This window comes from Tripterygium wilfordii, chromosome 13 (genome assembly GCF_013401445.1).
Source record: "Tripterygium wilfordii isolate XIE 37 chromosome 13, ASM1340144v1, whole genome shotgun sequence".
Lineage (NCBI taxonomy): Eukaryota > Viridiplantae > Streptophyta > Magnoliopsida > Celastrales > Celastraceae > Tripterygium > Tripterygium wilfordii.
In genome coordinates, this window is record NC_052244.1 from 10,023,973 (window position 1) to 10,051,007 (window position 27,035).

Here is a 27,035-nt window from a genome sequence, read left to right on the forward strand (position 1 = left end):
ATGTTAGTGGGTATTGTTTTTATATACAAAAACACTCATGTTCCCAACTAACTTTCCCAACTAACTTCAATTCAGGTGTTTGTTGCATGTACGTTTGTGGTAGCTGCATAAAAGCATAAAGAACAAAAACATTGGAATGACTTTGTATAAATCATATTTTATGTGTGGAGTAGATGGAAGAAGAAGAGGGTATTCAGGGGAGGGATTGGCTCTCAAAACACTGAAACCTAATTGTTCTTCTTCAAGACCTAATATTATGTGGAAAATTAGGTGACGCTGTAAGTCTTATTCTGTCAACTCCTGATTTTAGGCTTAAAATATATCATTATAAGGTATTGATGCCATATAGATTGATTGATTAGTTGTATCTATATAATTATATATTTCCTTCTATATATATATTTATAGTTTTGGCTTCTTCAAAGAGTCTCTATTTTACTTTCTAATACACCAATCAATACATGTTTATTTTTTGAAAGGCAATCAATACATGTTTTGAATGTTAATACAATAGCTTGTTTTGATGTGAATGTATAAGTAATTACCTTATATATCTATATAAAATATGATGGACTATGATATTTGGACTCTTCAATATACCCCGCCATACCCGTGTCGACACGATATAACATGGGTATGAGTATGAGATCTGACACGGATCTTCCAAACAAAATTTGGACACTTCGTTTTTTTTTTTTCCTTCTTATGATTCTACTCTTTAAATTTGAAGACTCAATTAGAGAGACTATTTTATGTATTTGTCCCAATTATTCCATATACAACAATTAATTATATAAGAAAATTATTTAAATTATTAATTGATAAGATTAGTAAATTTCATATGATAAAAAATGTAGAAAAATAAGAAACATTAAAAAGTTAGATTGAACGTAACATAACATTAATATTTTTATGTAATAATCTCAACACATATTAAGATGAAGTACTCACGGATGCTAGTTTTGGATGGTGTCAGGTACACATATCATAGTTTTTGTATGGTGTGTACGTACCCATTAATTTTCAAATTAAAGAGTCAGACACTGTACGCATACTCTACACCTATACCCCAATTCATTGAGAGCACAACTAAACAATGCGGATCCGGGACCAACGAAACTAATCACTAATAATAATTTCAAACAATAAAACATTACATCTTTATTTAACACAATTATACTCTACGTGTTTTAATATTTTTAATGCCCAAGTATATTACGTTCAATCTACCTTATTAATGTAACATAACATTAATATTAGGAGAGACCATATTAGTTTTATATAATTTGAATAAATTGTTTCTTGCTATTTCTATTTTTTACTGTGTTTCTCTATTTTAAATAATGTCATTTGAGTTAAATCAAATGTTACAGAGAAACTTCAATGGGTGTGCACATGTTCTTGTTCGTTCTGCACTGGGGACGTCACCCTCATATTGGTTGCAAGTGTTGGATCGGATGGCACTACAAGAGGGGGGGTGAATTGTGATCTTAATCAAATTTAGACTAAGTCACCTCTTTTTTGTTTCAATTGAGTTTCACCCTAAGCGGAAGCAATTTAAATAAGTTGAATATAAATGTATGCAAAGATAATCACATACATCAAACTTAACAACAAGAATCAAGTCAAATGATCAAAATGAATATCACACACAAAAACAAATTGTAATGAAGCACAAATTCAGATTCAACAAATGTATGCACAAGCTTGATCCTATCACCCTAGATGTCCAATTTCAAGTATGCAATGCAAGTATGATATGCTAAAATGAAATTGCTGTAAAGTAAAAAGGGCAAAGAGATTTATAGTGGTTCGGCTTAACCCAAGCCTACTCCACTCCCCAAGTCCCACTTGGGAATTTCAAACACTCCACTATAGCTTGTTCAACCAAGTCAAGCGGAACTCATACAACCAGTGTTTTTGTAGCTCAAACACCAAACTCTACACACCGTGTGGTTTATAGCTCACCACACAAAACTCTACACACCGTGTGGTTTATAGCTCACCACACTAACTTAATCAACAAAATACAAGCTCAAAAATGGCTCTAAGAATAGCCGGGTATGAGATAAGTTTAGGCTCAAAGGCTGGCTCTTTAGTAGCTGGATTTGTAAGTGTCTAAGGCTGAAATGAAGCTCTTGAAAAGCTGGAATGGGAATGGTAAGCTCAAAACTCAGATTTGAGATTTTTTTGGTTGCTAGGGTATGTGAAATTTTGAGTAGTGTATCAACGAACGAAAATCAGTTGTGATAAGGCTTGAATGGTGAAATGGAGATATAGAATGAAGCCTTATAGGTGCTGGAAATCAGATTGCTCAAGCAAGTAGAATGGCTCTTGAGGAAATGATAAGAATCTGGTAAGAAAGACTCAAGAGTAACAATAAAGCTTTACTTGGCTAGTGTGTATGATCTCTCTTCAAAATCAAGTATGTAATTAAGGAATGAATGAGTGAAAGAATGAAAGCTTAGAAGATGAAGAACACTTAAGAGAGAAAGAGTAATTTTCGGCCAAGTCTATGCACCATAGACAAAGAGTTAGTTTTTATAGAAAATTGTGGAGTGTAAGCTCATGAAATGAGGGCCATTGGATTGATATGAAAGATATGGACCCTTGGATCATTATAGACGTTAGAAGGCTTAGAGAAGTGTGAAAATGATTACAACAAGTCTCTTTTTGTAGGAAGAAATAATGGTCATTAGATGAGGAAGATTCAAAGATAGCCATTGGGTAAAAAGGTGTAGTGGAAAGGTTTAATCTTGCACCAATGGATCAAAAGGATATTTTGGAGGGAAGGAACGTGTACCATTGGATGAGGAAAACCTTTGAAATAAATCACCTTCCTTTTGTCTCTTTCCAAAGTGCTTTTCCACCAAATTATGTCTCTTTTGTAGCAAAAGAGATCTTGAGCATGTGAGGCATTTATTGCATGTCTCCTCTTGCTTTTTTGACTTTAAATCTCTATTGTTGACTTGTAGCTCTTATTGGCTCCACTAATCCATTTCATGTATCCAACTCATATGCCATGTCATCACGTCCATGTCATCTGCCACGTCAGTCTGTTGGCTTTGACTCTGACCAGAAAATCAACTTTTCTTCAATTGGCTCCATTTAAGCTCCAATATATTCTTTACATATTCTGACCATGGTTAAGCACGAAAATGACTTTCTTAATCATGTTTGACCATGATTAAGTCTTCATTACAGTTCGGTTAAGGTCACCATGTTAATACTTGGTCAACTTGATCATCCTACACACAATTAAACTCAAGACATGCTATGTAAGCCTTGTTAGGGCTTCTTGCAATGTTAGTCCATGTTAGTTCAATAAATCAATTTCCCATGCATTTTGGGTAGGACAAATAGGTCTAAGATTTCTCATGTACATTATGGATCAAAGTTCAATCAATCATGCTTTTGTAATCACTCAAACATATATATTCAACATTCTCCCCCTTTTGATGATTACAAAATAACCTATGTAACGTTGAACTATTTTCTTTAATTTTCATGAGAAACTCTCCCCCTCACAACATGCTTCACTCAAATTAACTCCCCCTAAACATGTGCATAAAATCAAGACAAGGGAAGTGCAATTCAAGACAAGTAAAGCATCAATAGGCAAGATATATCACAATTACATTCAAGTTCCTCCCCCTTAACCTATGCATACAAACTTTTTAATTCAAAGTTGCATTCAATATTTCTCCCCCTTTATTTTGTAAATGCATCCAAAGGTGTTCAATATAAGCAATGCATAAACATTCATACACATATCAAGGACTCATTCTCATGCCTAGATTACCTCTTAAAAATTCAAATCGCTCTTGGTTTAGAGGTTTAGTTAGTATGTCCGCAAGTTGGTTCATTGTGTCCACATACTCTAATTTAATTGTCCCTTGAGTCACATGATCTCTAATAAAATGATGCCTAAGATACCTAAATATTCTCTTAACCGCTAGGAAATGAGAATGCATAGGCTGACTTTGAAATCTAGCACACATGCATACACTAAACATAATGTCGGGTCTACTAGAGGTTAAGTACAAAAGTGAACCAATCATGGACCTATACATTTTAGAATCATAAGGCTGTCCATTTTCATCTTTGTCAAGCTTAGTAGACACACTCATGGGAGTAGGAGAAGGATTCAAGGAATCAAAACCAAACTTTTTAAGCATATCATGAATATATTTAGTTTGACTAATATGTATACCTTTCTTAGTTTGTTTAACTTGCAGCCCTAAAAAGAATGTAAGTTCACCCATCATAGACATCTCAAATTCATTTTTCATGCAAGACTCAAACTCTTTGCACATAGCCTCATTAGTAGCACCAAATATAATGTCATCTACATATATTTGAACAATAAGCATGTCATGACCTTTTTCCTTTAAGAACAAAGTGCTATCAATTCTTCCTCTTTTAAAACCATTTTGAATTAAGAATGAGGAAAGTCTATCATACCATGCCCTAGGTGCTTGTTTCAAACCATACAAGGCTTTTGTCAATTTATAAACATGGTTTGGAAAGTTAGGATCTTCAAATCCGGGTGGTTGCTTTACATACACATTCTCATTTATAAAACCATTCAAAAATGCACTTTTGACATCCATTTGATAAAGTTTAAAACCTTTGAAACATGCAGATGCCATAAGCAACCTAATAGCTTCTAACCTAGCTACGGGTGCAAATGTTTCTTCATAGTCAATCCCTTCTTCTTGGTTGTACCCTTGTGCAACCAACCTAGCCTTGTTTCTAATAACTTCACCATCTTCATTCATTTTGTTCTTAAACACCCATTTAGTTCCAATTATGGTTTGGTCTTTAGGTCTTGGAACTAAATGCCAAACTTCATTCCTAGTGAATTGATTCAACTCATCTTGCATAGCAATAATCCATTTATCATCAAGCAAAGAATCATCAATGTTTCTAGGTTCTATTTGAGAAATTAAGGCATAAGAACCATGCACATCAACAATTAAAGCAGTATTCATTAAATTTGCAGTCATATTATCTACCACATTAGCATGCATATCATTATCATTAGGAGCTAAGTGAGATCTACGAGTCCTTACCCCTTGATGCAAATCGCCAATTATGAGTTGTTTGGGATGCTTGTGTTTGTCCTTCACTTGCAGCCATGATGTAGGAGCTGTAGTTTCACTATTGGAGGCCACGGGTGCAACCTCACTTTCTTCCAAGCCCACGGGTGCATCACTATTTTGTGTCTCCTCGTGCTCATTTCCTCCCTCTTTGCTTGGTCCATCATCTTTAGGTGTAGGAGAGTCATCTTTATCATCTTTTAAGCTCAACTTCTCCAAACCTAACTCAATGTCATCATTCTCAAGCAAAGGATCAAATGCAAGAGTTTCAATAAATTTAACATGAATGGACTCTTCTATTCTCCTAGACTTTGGATTGTAAACTCTATAAGCTCTAGAAGTTAAAGATAGCCAACAAATACACAAGGAGTAGATTTTGCATCAAATTTATCTAAGTCATCCTTAGTGTTTAATACATAACATTTGCAACCAAAAACTCTAAAGTAGTCAACCTTAGGTTTTCTATCATTCCAAATCTCATAAGGTGTCTTATTTATCTTCTTTCTAATAGATAACCTATTTGTAACATAGCATGCACAATTAATGGCCTCGGCCCACAAGAACTTAGGCAAATCATGTTCACAAAGCATAGTCCTAGCAATTTCTTGTAAAGTTCTATTTTTCCTTTCTACCACCCCATTTTGTTGGGGTGTCCTAGGTGAAGAGAAATCATGTCTAATGCCATATTCATCACATAGATCAATAAATGCATGATTATCAAATTCTCCTCCATGATCACTCCTAATCTTGCTAATGCTTATGTTCTTTTCATTTTGAAGCCTCTTGATTAGTTTTGAAAACTCATGAATGGTCTCATGTTTATGTGCAAGGAAAATCACCCAAGTATATCTAGAATAATCATCAACAATTACAAAGGCATAGGATCTACCACCTACACTTTTAACTCTACTTGGACCAAACAAATCAAGATGCAAAAGTTCTAAAACCTTAGTAGTTGAAATCTGGTTTTTAGACTTGAAAGACTCCCTAGTGTGTTTTCCTCTAATGCATGGCTCACAAGCATCATACATGTCAAAGTTCAAAGAAGGTATACCTCTAACAAGATTATTTCTAACCAATTTTTCAATTGTAGAAATTCCTATATGTCCTAATCTTTTATGCCATATATTCACATCACTAACATTGGAAATCAAGCATTTAAGTTTGCAATCATTCAAGTCTTTCAAATTAATAGAATACATATTACCATCTCTTTTTCCTACAAGCACACATTCATTCATGGCATTTAAAAACTCACACTTTGAATCATCAAAACATATGCGCAAGCCACCATCACACAATTGAGAAATACTAAGAAGGTTAAAAGATAATCCATCAACTAATTGCACATCAGAGATAGAGAAAGATGATACATCACCTATGGATCATTGACCAAGGATCCTACCCTTCTTGTTGTCACCAAAAGTCACATGACCACCATTAGAGAACTTCTTGAGAGAAGAAAAAGAACTTGAGTTCCCGGTCATGTGTCTTGAGCAACCACTATCCAAGTACCATTTGGAAGCCTTAGAACTTTTGATTTTCAAGAACACCTACATTAGTTCAATTCGCTTTAGGTACCCAATTTCTTTTGGGTCCTAGGAGGTTAGCATCAAGAATCTTGGTTCCCTTTGGAACCCACATTTGCTTAACTTTCTTGCCAAACACATATTGAAACTTTGGAAAAACTTTGGCATTCAAGTTATGCATATATGCATCATTTGAGGAATGAAATGAAGTGCTAGCATACATAGAGCCTTGTGGAACTCTAGGAGCCCTAGAATACCTTATGGATTGCCCTAATTTCTTAGGAAACCCTACGGGTCTCTTGGGACCAGATTTGATATCCTTCTTCCAAGGCTGATTTGGCACACCCCTAATGGGAATAGGCCTATGTCCCATGGGTTGGACAAATGATACATGCTCAGGATGTGATTTTGAAGTACTAGCATGCATATCATTCAAAGCATTGTAGTTAGGAGGTGAAAAAATCATTTTCTTAGGAAAACAATCCTCCTTCATGTCATTCAAGGAATGCAAATAGCCACGTGATACAAAAGATGTAGAAATATCATGCATATCACATTTCTTCAATTTTACATCATCACCAACATAACCTAAACCCGATTTGTCCAAAGATTGTCTAAGGCATGATAATAGTGAATCAAGTCTAGAAGATCCCACACTAAACTTCGAGAAAGATTTCTCTAGATCCTCATATCTTAATTTCAAAGCATCTAATTCATTTTGAACAATAGAGTCATCATGTGACTCTTGGTTCTCATTAGGCACAATAGCAATCAATTTCAAATCATCATACTCTTCTTGCAAGGTACTAAGTTTAAATTGCAAATCTTCAATCAAGGGTTCATGGTCACACTTAGACATGTTATTAGCACACATGGCAGCAAGCATATCGCACTTTTCATCACATTTAGCATTTAGATCATCAATGGTCTTTTCATGCTCTTCTACCTTAGCATTTAAACAATCAATCTCATTTTTCAATTGTTTCTTTTCCTTATGCATTTTCCTATTCTTAGCATTCATGTCATTAAGTAAGGAAAGCAAATCATCAATAGACACATCATCATCATCATGATCAAAAGAATTTACCTCCTCATCCGGATCGGATGAGTTTCCTTTGGCCATCAAGCAAAATCTAGCAAACTCATCCTCACTTGAAGAGCTTTCGGAGTCCGAATCACTCCAAGTAGCTTTGAAGGCTCTCTTGGATTGCTCCTTGCTCTTATCTTTCTTCTTTGGACACTCATACTTCATGTGCCCCTTCTTGCCACACTCAAAGCACCTCAATTCTTTGTCTTGCTCCTCATGGTTCCCTTTGGAGTCGCTTTGATCCCCACGGCCAGATTTGAAGTTGTCCCTCTTTGAGTGGCCAAAAGGTCTACCACCTTGCTTCTTCTTGTTTATCAAGTATCTCTTGAACATCCTTGTCATTAAGGCTACTTCCTCATCACTCAAATCATCTCCATTATCAACCTTGGAGGCAAAGGCAATGCTCTTCTTTTTGGTGTCCTCTTTTTGAGCTTCTCTTGCCTTCAAGTTTGTCTCATATACTAGAAGTGATCCTACAAGCTCATCCAACTTCAAAATTTTGAGATCTTTAGCTTCTTGGATGGCAGTCACTTTGGCATCCCATGCTTCCGGAAGACTTCTCAAGTACTTTTGCACCTTTTCTTGATTGGAGAATGTCTTCCCTAAAGATTCAAGAGAATTCAGAATTTTGGTTAGTCTAATATCCATATCGGTAATAGACTCACGTGGAAACATAGTGAACAATTCATATGAATGCATGAGCATGTTAATCTTAGACTCCTTTACTTGATTAGTTCCCTCATGCTTCATCTCTAACCTAGTCCACATATCTTGAGCCGAAATGCATGTAGAAATATGTTTAGCTTCAATTGAATTCAATGCATTAAATAAAATAGACATAGCTTTAGCATTCAAAGAAATCTTTTTCTTATCATTATCATCCCATTTATCCCTAGGTTTTGAAATCTCTTTTTCGACATCACCGATCTTGGTGGTGATGGTAGGCTCATAAGGTCCATCCTCTATGACATACCACAAATCAATATCAAGAGACATGAAATAAAGTTTCATTCTCATCTTCCAATGGTCATAGTCTTCTCCATTAAAGAATGGAGGCCTATCACTAGATTGACCCTCTAACACATGATCATGTCTACCACTAGTAGATGCCACCATATAAATCACTAATAATGCACAAGAAAATTACTTCTATATGCAAGGGAACACAAGCTTCGATACCACTTGTTGGATCGGATGGCACTACAAGAGGGGGGGTGAATTGTGATCTTAATCAAATTTAGACTAAGTCACCTCTTTTTTGTTTCAATTGAGTTTCACCCTAAGCGGAAGCAATTTAAATAAGTTGAATATAAATGTATGCAAAGATAATCACATACATCAAACTTAACAACAAGAATCAAGTCAAATGATCAAAATGAATATCACACACAAAAACAAGTTGTAATGAAGCACAAATTCAGATTCAACAAATGTATGCACAAGCTTGATTCTATCACCCTAGATGTCCAATTTCAAGTATGCAATGCAAGTATGATATGCTAAAATGAAATTGCTGTAAAGTAAAAAGGGCAAAGAGATTTATAGTGGTTCGGCTTAACCCAAGCCTACTCCACTCCCCAAGTCCCACTTGGGAATTTCAAACACTCCACTATAGCTTGTTCAACCGAGTCAAGCGGAACTCATACAACCAGTGTTTTTGTAGCTCAAACACCAAACTCTACACACCGTGTGGTTTATAGCTCACCACACAAAACTCTACACACCGTGTGGTTTATAGCTCACCACACTAACTTAATCAACAAAATACAAGCTCAAAAATGGCTCTAAGAATAGCCGGGTATGAGATAAGTTTAGGCTCAAAGGTTGGCTCTTTAGTAGCTGGATTTGTAAGTGTCTAAGGCTGAAATGAAGCTCTTGAAAAGCTGGAATGGGAATGGTAAGCTCAAAACTCAGATTTGAGATTTTTTTGGTTGCTAGGGTATGTGAAATTTTGAGTAGTGTATCAACCAACGAAAATCAGTTGTGATAAGGCTTGAATGGTGAAATGGAGATATAGAATGAAGCCTTATAGGTGCTGGAAATCAGATTGCTCAAGCAAGTAGAATGGCTCTTGAGGAAATGATAAGAATCTGGTAAGAAAGACTCAAGAGTAACAATAAAGCTTTACTTGGCTAGTGTGTATGATCTCTCTTCAAAATCAAGTATGTAATCAAGGAATGAATGAGTGAAAGAATGAAAGCTTAGAAGATGAAGAACACTTAAGAGAGAAAGAGTAATTTTCGGCCAAGTCTATGCACCATAGACAAAGAGTTAGTTTTTATAGAAAATTGTGGAGTGTAAGCTCATGAAATGAGGGCCATTGGATTGATATGAAAGATATGGACCCTTGGATCATTATAGACGTTAGAAGGCTTAGAGAAGTGTGAAAATGATTACAACAAGTCTCTTTTTGTAGGAAGAAATAATGGTCATTAGATGAGGAAGATTCAAAGATAGCCATTGGGTAAAAAGGTGTAGTGGAAAGGTTTAATCTTGCACCAATGGATCAAAAGGATATTTTGGAGGGAAGGAATGTGTACCATTGGATGAGGAAAACCTTTGAAATAAATCACCTTCCTTTTGTCTCTTTCCAAAGTGCTTTTCCACCAAATTATGTCTCTTTTGTAGCAAAAGAGATCTTGAGCATGTGAGGCATTTATTGCATGTCTCCTCTTGCTTTTTTGACTTTAAATCTCTATTGTTGACTTGTAGCTCTTATTGGCTCCACTAATCCATTTCATGTATCCAACTCATATGCCATGTCATCACGTCCATGTCATCTGCCACGTCAGTCTGTTGGCTTTGACTCTGACCAGAAAATCAACTTTTCTTCAATTGGCTCCATTTAAGCTCCAATATATTCTTTACATATTCTGACCATGGTTAAGCACGAAAATGACTTTCTTAATCATGTTTGACCATGATTAAGTCTTCATTACAGTTCGGTTAAGGTCACCATGTTAATACTTTGTCAACTTGATCATCCTACACACAATTAAACTCAAGACATGCTATGTAAGCCTTGTTAGGGCTTCTTGCAATGTTAGTCCATGTTAGTTCAATAAATCAATTTCCCATGCATTTTGGGTAGGACATATAGGTCTAAGATTTCTCATGTACATTATGGATCAAAGTTCAATCAATCATGCTTTTGTAATCACTCAAACATATATATTCAACAGCAAGCAGTGGCGGATCCACAGTGTCTTCAGTGAGCTCACCCTGAACTTTTCCAAAAAAAAAAATTGTTATATATATTTTTGGAAAAAAATGATTTACTTGTACAAAATCTTAAAATTAAAGTTAAAAGTCCCCCCTAAAATTTTTGAAAATACTCATCTCTTTTTTTTGTATGAAATACTCATATCTTCTAATAACTATATAATATCAATATGTATAGTTAATGTAGAAATTATAATTATGTATAATTATAATTATACACACTTATACAAGACAATACATATTGATTGATGCACACTCTTATATACATGATGATAGATGATTTATACTCAATAAAAAATCGTGTACCACAACTTAAATGATTATTTTTTATTATCTTGAACATTTTATGTTTTAAATTGTGATGTGTAATTTAATGACTATATATATATATATATATATAACTTAATTTATTGATTATATAGATATTTGTTTACTCTCGAGCTCTTTTAAGTAAATAGCCCTAAAAAAATTTTTTGGGGGCACCGAACCCCCACCAACCTTTATCTCTTCCCTTATAAATTTCTAACTTAGTTCGCTAACTAACTAATAGTTAATACCACTTTTGGCCACTGAAAGATGGTCTGTGTTCCAAATTGGTCCCTGACTCTCAAATTGTGTCAATTTAACCATTGAAAGTTCAATTTGTTCCAAATCAGTCACCTGTGCAGAAATTGCTCAATTTCGGTCAGTCAACCTGCCCGCGTGGCAGGTTGACCATTAACCACTGTTAAACATTGCTCACATGGCAGACGAAACTAAAACAGTGTTTAACGTTTGTATGTGTAACAAATAATAAAAAGCCAAAAAAAGAAACTCTAGCCCATTTGCCTCCAACTTCACGAATCAAATCCTAGTTACTCTCTCAAGTTTGAATAGCTTCTCTTCTACGTGATTCTGATCTTGAACTGGGATCAACAGCGCGACAGGCTTCATCAATGCTTTTCTAGCCATTTTTGCATCATCTTCTGTTAGAGCCATCAACGAAACCGATTCAGATTTTGGGTAAGTTTCGTTTTGTGGTTAACTTTACATTCCTGTTGATTTTCTTTCCCTTCAATCGTCCATGTGATGAATGAGAACGCTTAATCTATTTTGTGTGTTATTCGTTGTGAATGAGAACTCTTAACCTAAATTCTGTTTCGTTGTCGATCTGTTGAGTTTGCTTTTTTTTTTCTCAACAAGATGTTCAATCTGTCGATTTTCATTGGTGTTTGTTCATTCCTTTTTCCAATAGGTATTATGGACAAGACAAAATATGTACCGAGGAGACCCTTGACTAGGTCAAGTAATAGGTTGAAAAGGGTAGGTCGCAATGATGGTTTTAGTGGTGTCGTGACTTAAGATGATGAAGACGAGGAGGTGTTGGATTCATACATGTCTACTTTAGAGAAAACTGATAGCAATGAGGGCCATGACAAAGCTGTGGTTGGGGGTGATGATCAGGGGGTGTTGAGGTAGATGGTACTGATGAACATCCTGGTTTTGACGAGGGGGATGATGGATATGGTGATGATGATGAGTTGGATGATGGATATGATGATGATGAAGAGCTGGATGATGATGAATATGGTGATGGTGATGATGAAGAGCTAGATGATGAACATGCTGTTAATGGTGCTGGTTCTGAACATGGTGATGAAGCCTTTGTGGATGTTCTTGTTGGGGATCAAATTGGTGGCAAAAGTGATGATGAATATTCAGATTTAGATTAGAGTAAGAGTTTGATAATGAAGACATTTTGTTGTTTGAGGATGACAATGATGGGGAAATTAGAACATCTGTACAGAATCCAAATTATGCAGGGGAGTCAAAATTTGAACTAGGAATGGAATTCACCTCAATCAAAGAGTATAAGAATGCAGTGAGAGCTTATTCAATTGAAGGAGGATACCAAATCCATTTTGTTAAGAATGAGAAGCATAGATGCCAAGCTAAATGTGAAAAAGGATGCCCTTGGATGATATGGTGTTCTCAAATTGGTTCTGTTAACACTTACCAGATCAAGACTTTAGTGATGAAACATAAGTGTACTAGAAAGCTTTATAACAAACAAGCCAACAGTGACTGGCTTGGACGGAAGTTTGTTGACAAGCTTAGGAGTGATCAAAAGCAAGTGCTGCAAAGTTGGTTTGCTATGCAAAAGAAAACATGTCTATAGACATTTCTAGGACACATGCATATAGGGCAAAGAAAAAAGCTTTAGAAATCATTGATGGGAAACATGTAGAAATCATGGATGGTTGCTTTTTGAAAACAGTTTATGGTGGGCAGCTACTAACTGCTGTTTCACAAGATGGTTGTAATGGTATCTTCCCTATAGCATGGGCAATTTTTGAGAGAGAGAATGGAGATTCATGAGAGTGGTTTCTAAGGAATTTGTTAATGGATATAGGAGGATTTGATCAAAGAAGATGGTGTTTTATATCTGATAGGCAGAAGGTATGAAATTTAATCTTGAGTTGTGCATTTAATCTTGTAGTTTCTATATGACATTTAAGCTGTTATCTAATATCTTACTTTGCAGGGTCTTGTAAATGCAATAGAGACTCTCTCACATGAAATACAACAAGGGATAGAACACAGATTTTGTGCTAGGCATATCTATGCCAATTTAGCAAAAAATGGCCAGTGAAGCATTTCAGGAAGCTAGTCTATGATTGTGCAAAGGCCACCACAATTCCAGTTTTTCAAGCTAGGATGCAAAAAATCAAAGAAATTAAAGTAGATGCTTGGAAGTACTTGGACAACATCCAGCCATTTCTATGGACTTGGGCTGCTTATTCAATATTCAGCAAGAATGATTCCATTTTTAACAACATGTCAGAAAGCTTCAATTCGAAGATATTATCTGTAAGAGACAAGCCAATCATCACAATGTTGGAGGAGTTAAGGGCAGAGGCAATGGACAGACATGTGAGGCTTCGGAAAAAGATGAAAAGGAAACAAGGAAGGCTTGTGCCAGAGGTGCATAGTAGATTGGATAAGGAGTTCTTAAAGAGTAGGGCTTGGACAACAAAGTGGACTGGAGATGCTGGACATTTAGTTTTTCAGGTAATGTGTTATGTATTTTCTTTTTATTTAAAGCTATTGAATATAAATGTATTGACTATACAAACACTTGCATTTTTCAGGTGACAAAAAAACCAGAGCAGTATATTGTGAATGTGAATGAAGCAACATGTACATGTAGAACATGGGACCTTTCAGGGATCCCTTGCACACATACAGTGGCTGCAATTGGGTGGCTTTATAAGGATCCTACTGATTTTGTTCATGTGTCTTATACCAGGGAAACATTTATGAGGGTGTATCAGAATAATGTGGAGCCAACTAATGGACAAAATTTGTGGATAGCTGCTGGTGGAGACAAAATTGTTCCTCCTCCAATGAATGTTGCAGTTGCTGGTAGACCTAAGCTAAAGAGGAGAAGGGAACATGATGAGCCTCAAAGCAGTAGCAAATTAAGGAGGAGGTATCCTAAAATCGGATACACGAAATGTGGAGAAGTTGGGCATAACAAGAGAGGCCGCAAGAATCCTCCTATGTCTCAGGTACCTTTATTTAATTGTCATATTAAACTGTTTGTGAATATAATGCAGTTGTGTAATTGTCAAATCCTATTACAAATGGCAGCAACCTATTGGAGTTTCTGGGAGAGGAAGAGGTGTTGGGAGAGGTGGAGTTTCTGGGAGATGAGGAGGTGCTGGGAGAGGTGGAGCTGCTGGGAGAGGAGGAGGTGCTTGTAGAGGTGGAGCTGCTGTTAGAAGTGGGGTTCCTGGCATAGGTTTGAATGTTGGGAGAGGTATCAATACTGGTAGAGATAGTGTTGTTGTGGAAAGTGGAACTATTGGAAGTGGCATCACAATCAGCCCTAGCAAAAGGACCAAGTCAAGTGCTATGAGGAAGCCAAACACTATTATTCAAGGATCCACATCTACCTCAAAGTATTATGCAATGTTGAAAGCTTCTCAAGAATCAGTCAATCATGCAAGGAAACAAGCATAGGGACGTATTGGTAGTAGGCTGAATCACTCTGTTTTGTTTATCCAGGATGCATGTACATGTGGTTCTCTCTCTTTTGAAACTCTTTCAATGATATAATTAGTATATATGTTCCCCTGTTTTGGGTGTCTTGGATGTATTTGGACATAATTATGTAATTATTTTGTTGTGTGGAACATAAAATTTCTTTAAATGACTGATTTGGGACATGTCTTATGCATTTATTTGTGTTTAACGATAACTACAATTGTATTTGTTTCATTGGTACACTAGTGAAATTTTTCAATTTTTTAAAAATATATATCCACCTAGGATATTATGAACCATGTGGCATCAATGGTTAACGGTCAACCAGCCACGCAGGCAAGTTGACTTACCGAAATTGGACAATTTCTGCCCGAGTGACTGATTTGGAACAAATTGAACTTTCGATGGTTAAATTGGCACAATTTGAGAGTCAAGGACCAATTTGGAATACAGGCCATCTTTCAGTGGCCAAAAGTGGTATTAACCCGCTAACTAAGTCCACCCTCAATCTATTTCTTGGATCCGCCACTGGTTGCAAGAACCACCAAGTTTTCTGGTTGATTGCTTGACAAGAGATATTCCTATTAATAGCTCTATCTAGATCTTGTCTTGGGTATGCTTTGGGTCTATGTTCTGGTTTTTTTTTATTTGGATTGATGCGGTTGTCCTCTTTTTGAAGTGAAGTTGGAAGAGGTATTTTGCATGGCAATACTAGTCTTGTTGTAGTTTGGTTTTGACTCTCTTCAAGGTGTGATATTGCCCTTTCCAAAAAAAAAAAGAGAAGAGAAACTTGGATTTCATATGGTGTATGTCTTTACATTATGACAAAAATGAAAAAAAAAATGTTTATATTTTTGTATTGTATGACTATCCTTCACACCCCACCCTATGCGGGTCGTGACATTACTCGATAGATTGATTAAGGTCTTGTATTAGAAAGAAATTTGTGATGGGTTCTTATTTGATCGGCAAGGTTTGAGTGGAATTTAGGGTTGTATTTAGGGTTAATTATACTTTTAGTCATCGAAAGATAGACGTCGTGCATTTTTAGCACCGAAAGATTTTTTGTTACAAAATCGTCACCCATTGTTTCAAAATGAGACTTTTAAAGTACTCGGGCAGAATTTCGCTGACGTGGCATTAAGTTCGGTCAGGGTTCCATTGACGTGGCATTTAGTTAAAGGTCATTGGTCAAGATATGTTCATGTGGAAAAAAATAAAAATAAATCCTTACATATTGCCACATAAGTCTCCAAAGTCCCCAACATACCCCTCCCCATTTGTCAGCTCCATTGCCTTTTTGCCTGAATCTCTGTCTCACCGTAGCTCTAAGAATACCACCATCGCACTCTTCTTCTTCTACCGATTATTTCCCTATTAATTTGTACAAATCTGGACTATGAGAGAGAGATTATTTCCCTATTAATGTGTACCTTTTGTTGTACTATTGGGTGTGTATTGTCTAGTCTGCTTCTCTTCATATCCTACACAGATACCATGGCCATCCTACAGGGGAGGTTGGTTTGGTAAATCATTTTGTGGGAGCCAAATATCCAGGTTCAGCCTCGCCTCCACCAAAGCCACGCCTTTCTCACGAGGTCCCCGTAGTCCAGATCTGAGCTTGTTGCATCACTAGCCTCCACCAATGGCTTGGTAAATCGGTTTATGGTTACAGTTTGAGGGGTATGAATGTTAATGGGATTGTGTTGGATAATCAATTTCGTTGAAGTCGCTCGGGAGGTAGCTGAAGGCGCCACCGGCTATCGGCATGTCCGCGGTGAACTCAGTGTACCAGAGGGGGAGGTAAGAGAGAGGGGGAGAGGTAAGAGAAACTCTAAGTTTTTTTGAAAATTTTTTTAATTACATGTCATTTTTATTATTCTTTTTTCAAAACCATGTTAAATTGCCACATAAGCACATTCAATTTTACAATTATTGACCAGATGCCACTTCAACATTAACCCTGCCTGTTACTGTAGCAAATCTGACCGAGTACCTAAAAAGTCTCATTTTGAAACAATGGGTGACGACCTTGTAACAAAAAATCTTTCAGTGCTAAAAATGAACAATGCTTATATTTCGATGACTAAAAGTATAATTAACCCTTGTATTTAACATCAAACGTCCTTCATAAAAATAAAAATAATGTGTTTTTAACCATCCCAGAATTTATATTGGAACACATTTAAACCTTCCCCTTCCACAATGCCAATCAAGCGTCCCTCCCACAAATTGAGGCATATTACTTGTTGGTGTGTTATGAGACTGGGTGAGCTTGACATTAAACCATTTCTCACTACTACCAATAGTAGCCATAGCAAAATCGCACTCAAACAATTGAAGAAGCGAAACAAGATAAATTAGTGCATTTTAGAGTATAAAAGATTATCCATTAGTGAAATATATAAAATCACATTATATTGCTCCACTTGCCTTTCAAGCAACTACTAAGCCAATTATATTCTAAGTTCTCATTTTGGGTTTTCATGACTTATTAGGAAACAAATAGAATGTGCAAAAGAGATGATAAATTTCTTGGAAGCTTACAGCCGCTCCATAACACAATCTCTGTTGATGTTTATACATCTAATCTAAAAGAATTGTGTATGAGATTTGAAAGGTAGAAGACTGATTTTTTTTTGAGAAATCAACCCTACACCCGCTCCATACCCATATAGTATTAATTGTCTATATTTTACGATTGTCTAAAAAATTATTTTTAATTATTTTTTTGGGTCTACTACGATTACTGTGCAACTTCGATTTGACCTATATCACAGCTGTTCGAAATGTTCTAATGAACTTTGCTTTAGATGTTAACTATAAATTTGAGAAAATGACCTTTCAACCCGTGCTAAGTTCAAACTCTTGTCTCTCTGAAAGTCGTCAGATTTATTTTGAGACAACAGTTATGTGCAATGTCAATCCATTATTTGTGCCCCTAAGGAGTTGGGCGGTTGTGGAGATTGTGTGTTGGAGCTCAAACGTATTATGCCTTTGGGGTGGATTTCAGAATTGAAAAATTCTACGAAAGTTTTATTGAGGAAGAACAATTATGTGTAATGAAAATGGGAAAGAGATGTTGTAAAGAGCCACTTCTCGAAAATCATCCAGTGACAACTACTTGTATTATCCTGCTTGGAGCAATAGGATGAAGCGCTTCTATGTTTTCAAAATTATTGGGTTAAAGGCAAGCCAGTTATGGTTCGTGATGTTCTCGAAGCAACATCGAGTTTGAGTTGGGAACCGATAGTCGTGTGACGTATTGGCATGCATTATGCGAAAACATGGATCCATTGACTAGCTCCAAATATTAGAAGTGAAGGTTATTGATTGTCTGGCATGTTGTAAGGTTTATCCTCCTAGCATTTATTTTAAACTTTCAGTTTACCCAACCCTAAATTTTTTAGATAAAAGTTCGAATGGTGAGTCTAAACTTTTTTATCATTGCATAATTAAGCAAAATCACCTTTCTTTTTTTTTTCTTTTTTTTTTTTTTTTATGTTTGTTTATGCTTGTGAAGAATCTCACATGTATGTTTTTACTCCTGCTTTTAGTAGCATGGTTTGATTATTTTCCTTCTATTCGATTGTTGTATTGTAACATGGTAGTAACTCTAGTCCCATGGGCCCTAATCCCATTTAGCCTGAGACTTTGATATTCTATTCTTTTAGATATATAAACATTCTTATGACAAGAATTCAGCTCTCTTTCCTGAGAATGGGAATATCAGGTCACTAATCATCTCTCGTATGTAAGGCCTGAATTCAGCTCTCTTACCTGTTTTACTCTTCACCCTCTTCAACACCTTATTTGAATCCACACATCCACTCACTCTAACCCTTCTCACCTTAATTGAATCCACACATCCACTCACTATAACCCTCACTATAACCCTGCTTTGTTTCCTGTTCACCTCTGTTTTCACACCTACATACATACCTATATACATAAGACTTTCTCAAAAATTGATTTACAGAAAAAGAGAGTCAAGCATGAGAAGATATTGGGGGTCTTGGACCATTAGCATTCGAGAACCACATTAGTGAGATTTGTAAGAGCACTGTATTTTTCTCGTTAAAAACACAACTAGTCTAACTGATGATTGCCTAGGCTCTCAGTAAAACCTGCGACCCTGCCTGTGCATTCAAAGCCAATCGAGCCGAAATATGAACGAAATATAAAGATTTGACAAAAAAATTGATCCAGAAATCCTACTGTAATACTAATACACTGTACAGGTATAATTCAAGGCCATGATGGAAAAGAGCAACCAAAACAAGGTCATCACAACATCACGCTGACAACTCTACCTATCTACCATATGTTCTAAGAAATACATGGGTATATCTGTATGTATCTCCTACCACATATTCTAAGAAATATGTACATACTTTCGGTCAGTCTACTAAAATACTAGGAGAACCAAAAGCTAAATAAACTACTGACAGAGTGCTAACGGGTTTTTTTCTACATGTGTTTGGAGCTTCCAGATAGGATTCAAATTATACCTTCCCTTTCTCTGCAACTGACTTGGCCATTTCATGGCAAAACCATGTCATGACAGCAGCTCAATACCCACTCTTTCTGTGATCCACTAAACTTCAATTTTCATATTGAGTGACAAGAGTTTCCATCACTATTTCTCTTGCCACTGCTTACACTCCCAATACCACTACCACTCCTGCTACTGCTCCCACTTTCACTCCTACTTCCGCTACCGCTACTTTCACTGTCACTACTACTGCTCGAGGTTGAAGTTTGGTCCTTTCTTCCCTCTGCATTCACCTGAGCTCTCAGGGCTTCTGCAGCATTGGGCCCCTTATTGGCTTCATCATCGGTAACATCCACATCTGCAATCTCATCATCTGTGTCAATCTGATGTGGTAAATTAATATCAATGTCGATACCAGAATGAAGTTTCTTTCCAGGTGAATGCTCTGTCTTAGTTGTCCTGCCACCGTCCTCATCAGCATCATTGAAAATATCTACGAGCTCCTCAGATTCATGATCTTTTGGCGACATAGTTGATGGATGAGAGAGGAAAAATAAATCCTCCACACCTTTCTCTTTTTTGGGTTCTGCACCAGGGAAAGTAAGAAAATGAGTTGGTCACCATGGCACAACCGCATAAAAACGTCACATATTAACACACATGCAATTACAGAGGCATGAAATGCACCAAACTAACTAATCAGTAAGATTCATTCCAAGGAAAAAATAGCAAGTTACTTCAACCGTCTCACCGTTAGTCTTTGCATTTGGGTAATGACTAATGAGTATGGTACACCCATGTTATAACTGAAAATGATGTGCTTGTGTATAGTTTCTGGTGATACAATAACTGAGGTCCCTCAGCAAGAGTGAAATCAAAATTGAATAAGGAAAATACATAAATTCCAAAATATTCCTAATCCTTCATGGAATGCAATGACATAAGCATCCAAATGTAAATATAGCATCTAGTTAAATATGCTCAAATGATCCCTTCTCGTAATAAGAGTGTATATAGCATTAATTAGATCTGGTCTGGTAAAAAATGAACGTCATCATTATGGAATTCACTCCAATCATCAGATTATAGATTATATTTTCATAAGTAGAGCCCATTGTCATATTGGGGGGCAGCAGATAGATATATACTAATTCCCTGATTCCAATTGGTAAGGGAAATCTATATATGCAGAAAACGGGTTAAACTCCAGTATGTAACACAAGTAGTCCTGAGATCAAATATGATTTCCATTCTATTGCAATACTTGGTACTTTTACATACAAGTAATGATGTAATCTCTCCAACTAATAAGCATCTTTGGATAAAAAGGAATCAGAATACCAGTTTCGAATGCAAATTACGAAACATTTTTAACTCTTCATACTCCTAGCTTTCAGCATAATTTAAGAACTTATTGGATATGGCAATGCTGGAAACTGAATTTTATAATCAAACTGCTCGAATTAGGAAAGCGAGAAATGTAAGCATTTATTCTGCTGCCTATTACAGAAATTTAATTCCATGTGATCATATTTCTATTCCTCACATATTACTTGCAGATGTGCTCAAGATTGCACAAGTCAGAATGGGGAAAATGAAGGTTATCAAGAATTCCAAATATAATAACTTTAAACGACAATCAGTTTCACTAGATCAACGAACAAAACAGGATCTTCGAAAACTAAAATGAGCCTTTACTTTAAATAGTCCCAAATCCCAAGCATGGTAGAGATCCAACTGGACATGAAATATTTAAGAAGTGTCAATAAATGTTGTTTGTTTCACATCTTCTCATACAGAATAAAGTTTACGAAGCTTGTCTATAGCTGAGAAATATCTCTATCAATGCAGACCTTAACACCCATTTACAGTCCAAAAATTATGCACTTAAAACAAAGAAAACAATAGTGACAGGTTGGTGGTCATAGTAATGGAGAACTTTCGAAAAACCAATTCGAACTGCAAAAAATGTCAACTGAATCATAACGTGGAAACAAAAGTTTTGCAAGTAGTGATCATATAAAGACAAGATGTTGCAGCCAAAGAACTCATCACTCGGAGATAAATCGCACAAAAAGTAGATAAAGTCATAGTTTTTCACAAAATATGTAAATAAGCCTCTTTCATTTCCATGCTAATTAAGCAATCTGCGCTAAAAGGATCATTGTCAAATTTTTTAATTCATGACATAACTTGAGATAACTAATTAGATCACAAATTCACCCAAGAAAAAAAATGAAGAAATAAATAAAATAATCAATGAAAGCATTCCAGTAAAGTCAGCTCCATGTTTATTTTCCACTACAATTGTAACCAAAAAGTAGCGATCCATTTCTGTCATCAGCATCAACAAAAGGTATATAATATATTCAGGGTATATTTACGGTTTACCCTTCCACAGACGTACCAAAAGTCAAGCACCTCTACACCAACCAATTTATGATATGGGTGTACTTTTTTCAGTAACACACAGACACAGAGCACACACACACATGTATTTGTTAGTTCTTATTTGGATTATATGTTCTCCTTTCAATTTTTAGCACGTAATTAATTGAAAGCAACTAGACTCCATGAAATTATCTGAGACATACTTGGACGAGCCTAACTCACATAATGACAAAAAATTGACTCACATGGCACATATAATTATGAGTTATGACTATCAATTATCAAATGGATAATGCTAAGTAGGTGATCAAAAGGCCATTTTAATTACCATAGTGCTATTAGTCCGAGAACACTCCAAAAAAATTATGTCAAAGCAAGGTCTGGTCTTACTGCATTCAGTAAGTTAAATTACATTTACTCCTAAATCACCCACTACAAATTGTAGAGATCCTACAGAACATCACTGAAATGTGCACATTTTTTGCTACATTATCCCTTTACTCTTCACCATCCCACCCTTCTATTATTTTTTATTTTGTGCAGCCATGGGATATCATGTAACTTAACTATTCAATGTTTCTGCTGCAGTCAAAATCATCAAAAAAAGTTTCATATTGTTAAGTATTCTGAAAATATAACTTCCATCTCCCATCTTAAGTACCAAGAGAACTTAATAATATCCTTTCTCTATTTTTCGTTCTTTCTTCTCTATATAAGCCAAAGCCATGCTATCATTACATATGAGCATTCCAACATTCATTAAATCCAACCATACCTAAGCAGTCTGAGCTGGCAATGTCAATCTGCTTTACCTCAACCTGCAGGATTATATACAAAATACCAAAGTTGAAACATAAGTCTGCTTTAGATCTGGAAATCCATAGAAAATACACTTTTCATTTCACATCTTTTAATCAGGAAAATAAAGAGACGAAGAAGACTTCATGCTTACTAAATCAGCATAAGCTACAAATAAGCAGGAAAAAAAAACGATATGTTTTGTGCCACATGGAGCAAGCATCAAGAGAACCACGACATAGTAAACAAGAAGCACAGCATGAAGTCATCATTGTTACAAAGATTAATCCGATCACGTGCGAGGGATTCAATTCTTAATTAAAGTACTAGCCTACAACTTTCAAGAAATCTTCAAATGATACTTCTACCATCTAAGTAACTGGTCTGAATTTTATAATACACCATAAGAAATCAATTTATTCAACTAATTGTATCAATTACTAAAAGATTTTTGCTTGTTGGACAACAGTCGAACATGAGCAGCATTCAAAAATTGAGTAGAGTACAAGGTAGTCAAAATAGCTATTTAAATCATAAAATAGCACGATTTTAAGATTTTAGCTGCCTTGGTAGAGTATCATGGAACCCTTCTTCTCAAGACCGACCACATCAATCTTTGGGAAACCTCTCATAGGTATTCTCCAGAATAATAAAATTACATGAAAATTATCTTTCATTCTCGACATTCTTCCATGTCTCCTCAGTATAAAGGGTAAGACCAAATTGGTTCTCTGATACTATTGCAAGTTGCTACTACCAATCTATGTTCAACAATGTTTTCCCAATATGGCTTATAAATTTGGTTAACAATTCTTGGAAAGATTCAATATGAATATCACGTGAGTTCTTAAAGAAAGGTATATAGTGCTTCTTATAATCTTATTCACTGGCAATTATTCATCCCCGTAAATCAGCTTCCTTGGAATTCTCAAATAAATTATAAGAAAGATTCAACATCAAAAAGAGAACTCACAGGGTCTTCATGAACTAGGCCTTTGTTCGGAGACAACATATTTGCCCCTTCAACAGCCGAGGTTGAAGGATATTCTGCTGAAGGTGCAACTGAAGTAACAGTTGTGGTGGCAGCTGCAACTGCGGAATCCCGAACATGTCTCAATTGTGCCACAGCTTGGTGTAATCGCTCCAACCGAAAGTTCTCACCATCAAAGAACAACACTGCATCGTTTTCCTTGTAGTCTTCACTGACACCCTCAAAGGTCACTCTTGGCTTTCCTTGTTGGTTGTTTTGAAATTCAACAGTAACTCTGTTCTCCTTGCTCTTGTGAAGTGACCCGCCTTGACTCTTATCAATCGAAGCAGGTTTAAAATCATCTAGAGAAACAGACAAACGAAGCTATTCAAGAATAAATCTTTGCCAGTATAAATTTAGATTGAACCCTTGATTGTAGGAATTCAAAGTTTTTAACTTTCCCCTACACCTCAATCAATTGAAATATACCCACAACCATTTATCAAAAGCCTGATAAAGAAAAGCATCCTCTATCAAAATAGCTGCAATCACTGAGGTTTTACAAATTCTCCTTTTCTCTTCAAGGATTCGCCATTTCCATCCGAAAATAACAAAAAAATAACAAACACTAAACAATACAGAAACGCATACGTCCCTAGCCTATTGATTTCTTTTTTCTTTTTGTTGAAACCAAGCATGACCCAGAAACTTACAACGCAAAGTGCAGAACTTCGTAGAAGATGGATGGTGATCCTTGAAGGAGCTGCCTAGGGTTATGTTGTACCATGTATCAGGCTGTGGAGCAGTCTCTGGCTCTTCTTTGTTGTTCTTTGACATCTTTGGTAGTACAGAACGGTGATTTGAGACCGATTTGGAAACCCTAAAACTAATACATGAGTTGCAGATAAGGAGATTGAAAGGAACTGTGAATAAGATAAGGATGTTGGTGCTTTTGCGTTTGGGTTTGCTTAGCGGGCACCGTTTCTTTTATTATCATTTTGAAATCTCTCTTGTTTTCTTCTTTATCCGGATTTTTTAATTAAGAGAAAGAAATAACAACAAATATAGAAAACAAAAAATGTCAACCTTATCTAATCCTCTTGTTTAAGGCTCCTTCAGGCTTCAACAACCCAAATCCAAGCAAGGGTGGTGGCTTGCACAAATAACTCTCACCTTCACACTTGTTCACTGTAGCAGCTCTAAACTTGGTCCCTTACGGTTGTTGCCAATTCTCCGTCAAACCACACAAACAAGAACAAGCGTAGGATCGCTGAAAGTTGCTGGGATTCGGTTCTCAAACGACAAAACCCTCAGAACTTGAAAGAATTGCAAAACCCATTTCGATCCTTCATTCAATCATCCTCAAGCTTGTCGATTTCACACTGCCCATTTTGGAGGTACCCACTTCGATTTTTTTTTATGATTCCATCACTCTTACGTATTCATTATCTTGGGTATTTATTGGGTTGAACTTTGTCTTGAGATTCTGTATTTCCCATTCTTTTTATTGGCATTGCATGTTAGAAAATTCTTTCAGATGAATTCAGAAATCAAATGGTGATTATTGTTAGTGATGAGAAGCTAGAGGATTGATTCATGGCATGGATAGATAAGATGAGTTTTGTTCTGTTTTGAACTTGGTAGACCTGAGAGTGTGGTAGATGGTGAGATATGAGCCTAACAGACTCATGCTTAACAAGATGACACATTTCCCATGCCAGCTGAACCCCGAAATCTTTCTATGTACTCCGTTATATAGCACTGAAATGTTGGGAAGTTTTTTGGAATCCATGGCTCAAGTATTTTGTTGTTGAATGTTGAATGTCCCTCACCTTCTTTTAGATTCTATGGGTATTTCTAATACAAGAAAAGAATGGAAAGGGGTAGTTTTCAATGTATCTGATGAAACCAATTTGGCAGTCATGATTCTGCTCTAATAGTCATGATTCTGCTCTCTATTAGACATTTTGCATTAGGTGATGATCCATTTTCTGGAACCACAGACATCTTAATTTTCATAGTTCCTTTGTCCCCAGCTTGATGGCTATACAGGAAATGATGTGGTGCATTCTTGCTTGTATTTGTAGGCTGAAGTTTGAGCTGGATGTTCATGATTCATAACATTTTTATCTTCCCGATTAGTTTGGCAAACTTATACCCACTTCTAAAGCTGAATTCTCATTTCACAACTTCAGAATTTAGCTTCAAAACTTCAGAAATTAGCTTTATGCGTTTATGAAATCATGAATCTTGCCAACTTTGTTTTGCTTAAAATCCTATGGACTCACTTTCACATATCTCCAGAATTTGGCATTGTTGTGGATCTAAAGATCACTTTGACCCTGGATGTACAGCTGACCGCCTGACCCCCATGCTTCATAATCATAAGACAATTGAGGGAGGTGACAATCTTCTGAAATACATGCATGCTGCTCTCCTAAACCTCAAGTTTTCAATTAGTTTCCATAAGTGTTCTGTTCTTATACATGTGTGCAAATTTCTGTTCCTTTGTTCTTGCTATGAAGCTTTCTCTAACAATGTGCTTTGCATGAAATTGATTGGTCAGTCTTGACCCACACAACAAATCAATTTGCAAATGTCTTGCCTTCTGTTATCAACATATCGTCCTATCATTCGTCCAACATTTGATTTATGGCGTTACTTGAATGCACTGCCATTTGGCTCGTGTAAGACAGATATGCCATAGAATCTTTTTATTCTCAGCACCCAAGACTGTATCTTTCTCTCTCTCTCTTTTTTTCCTTTTTGTTTTCGTGATGCGCATAAGGTGACTAGCTTTGAATGAGTCCAGTGTGACCATGAAAGTAGATGAGAATCACTATCAAATTCCACAATGTCTTAATGTCCAAAAAGCAAATCTTACAAAAATACTTGACAAGTAGCAAATCAATGTCGGATTATTGTTTCTAGGGCTAAATTTCTTTATTTGAGATTGACCAGTTTAGAACCGCTTTTTAAAATACAGAATGCGGTATATGAAAATGGTTTGTTTCACTCTGGGTTGGGCAGGGAGAAGGAAATTGAGACTTGCTTCCATTATCTCCTTGTGTGATTGATCATCCTATGCATTTATCGAATTGATAAGATCTGAAGCATTTCTCATATTTGTTTAAGTAGTAGGATCTTGTGCTTGAATGAGATAAAGTATAACTCTCTTCCTCTCACCTAGTTTTTTTTTTTTAAAAAGAGGTAGGTAACTAATCCTTGCATCCTGGCATTCTATCTTCGTAGAAGACCTCTCTTCCTCTCAAATTCATTCTCCATGTTGGCATTCCACTGCTAAGAGAACTAGTAAGATGCCATCATATGAAGAAGAGAAGGCAAGAGGTTCCATATATTTATGGTCTAGAGTTTGAGTCCCTCTCGGAAAGGATTCGGGCAAGTCATCCTT

At 36.1% G+C, this 27,035-nt stretch overlaps 1 protein-coding gene across 1 annotated transcript; it reads right to left on the reverse strand.

The window, feature by feature from the left end:
* Positions 1–19,156: 19,156 nt before the first annotated feature.
* Positions 19,157–24,605, reverse strand: LOC120013104 (ELL-associated factor 2-like). Its single transcript, XM_038864772.1, has 4 exons — positions 24,337–24,605; positions 23,627–23,985; positions 22,631–22,673; positions 19,157–20,050 (listed from the first exon to the last, which is right to left on the reverse strand). The coding sequence occupies exons 1-4, from the start codon at positions 24,458–24,460 to the stop codon at positions 19,581–19,583; spliced, it is 996 nt and encodes a 331-aa protein (XP_038720700.1). The 5' UTR covers positions 24,461–24,605; the 3' UTR covers positions 19,157–19,580.
* Between the last annotated feature and the right edge of the window lie 2,430 nt (positions 24,606–27,035).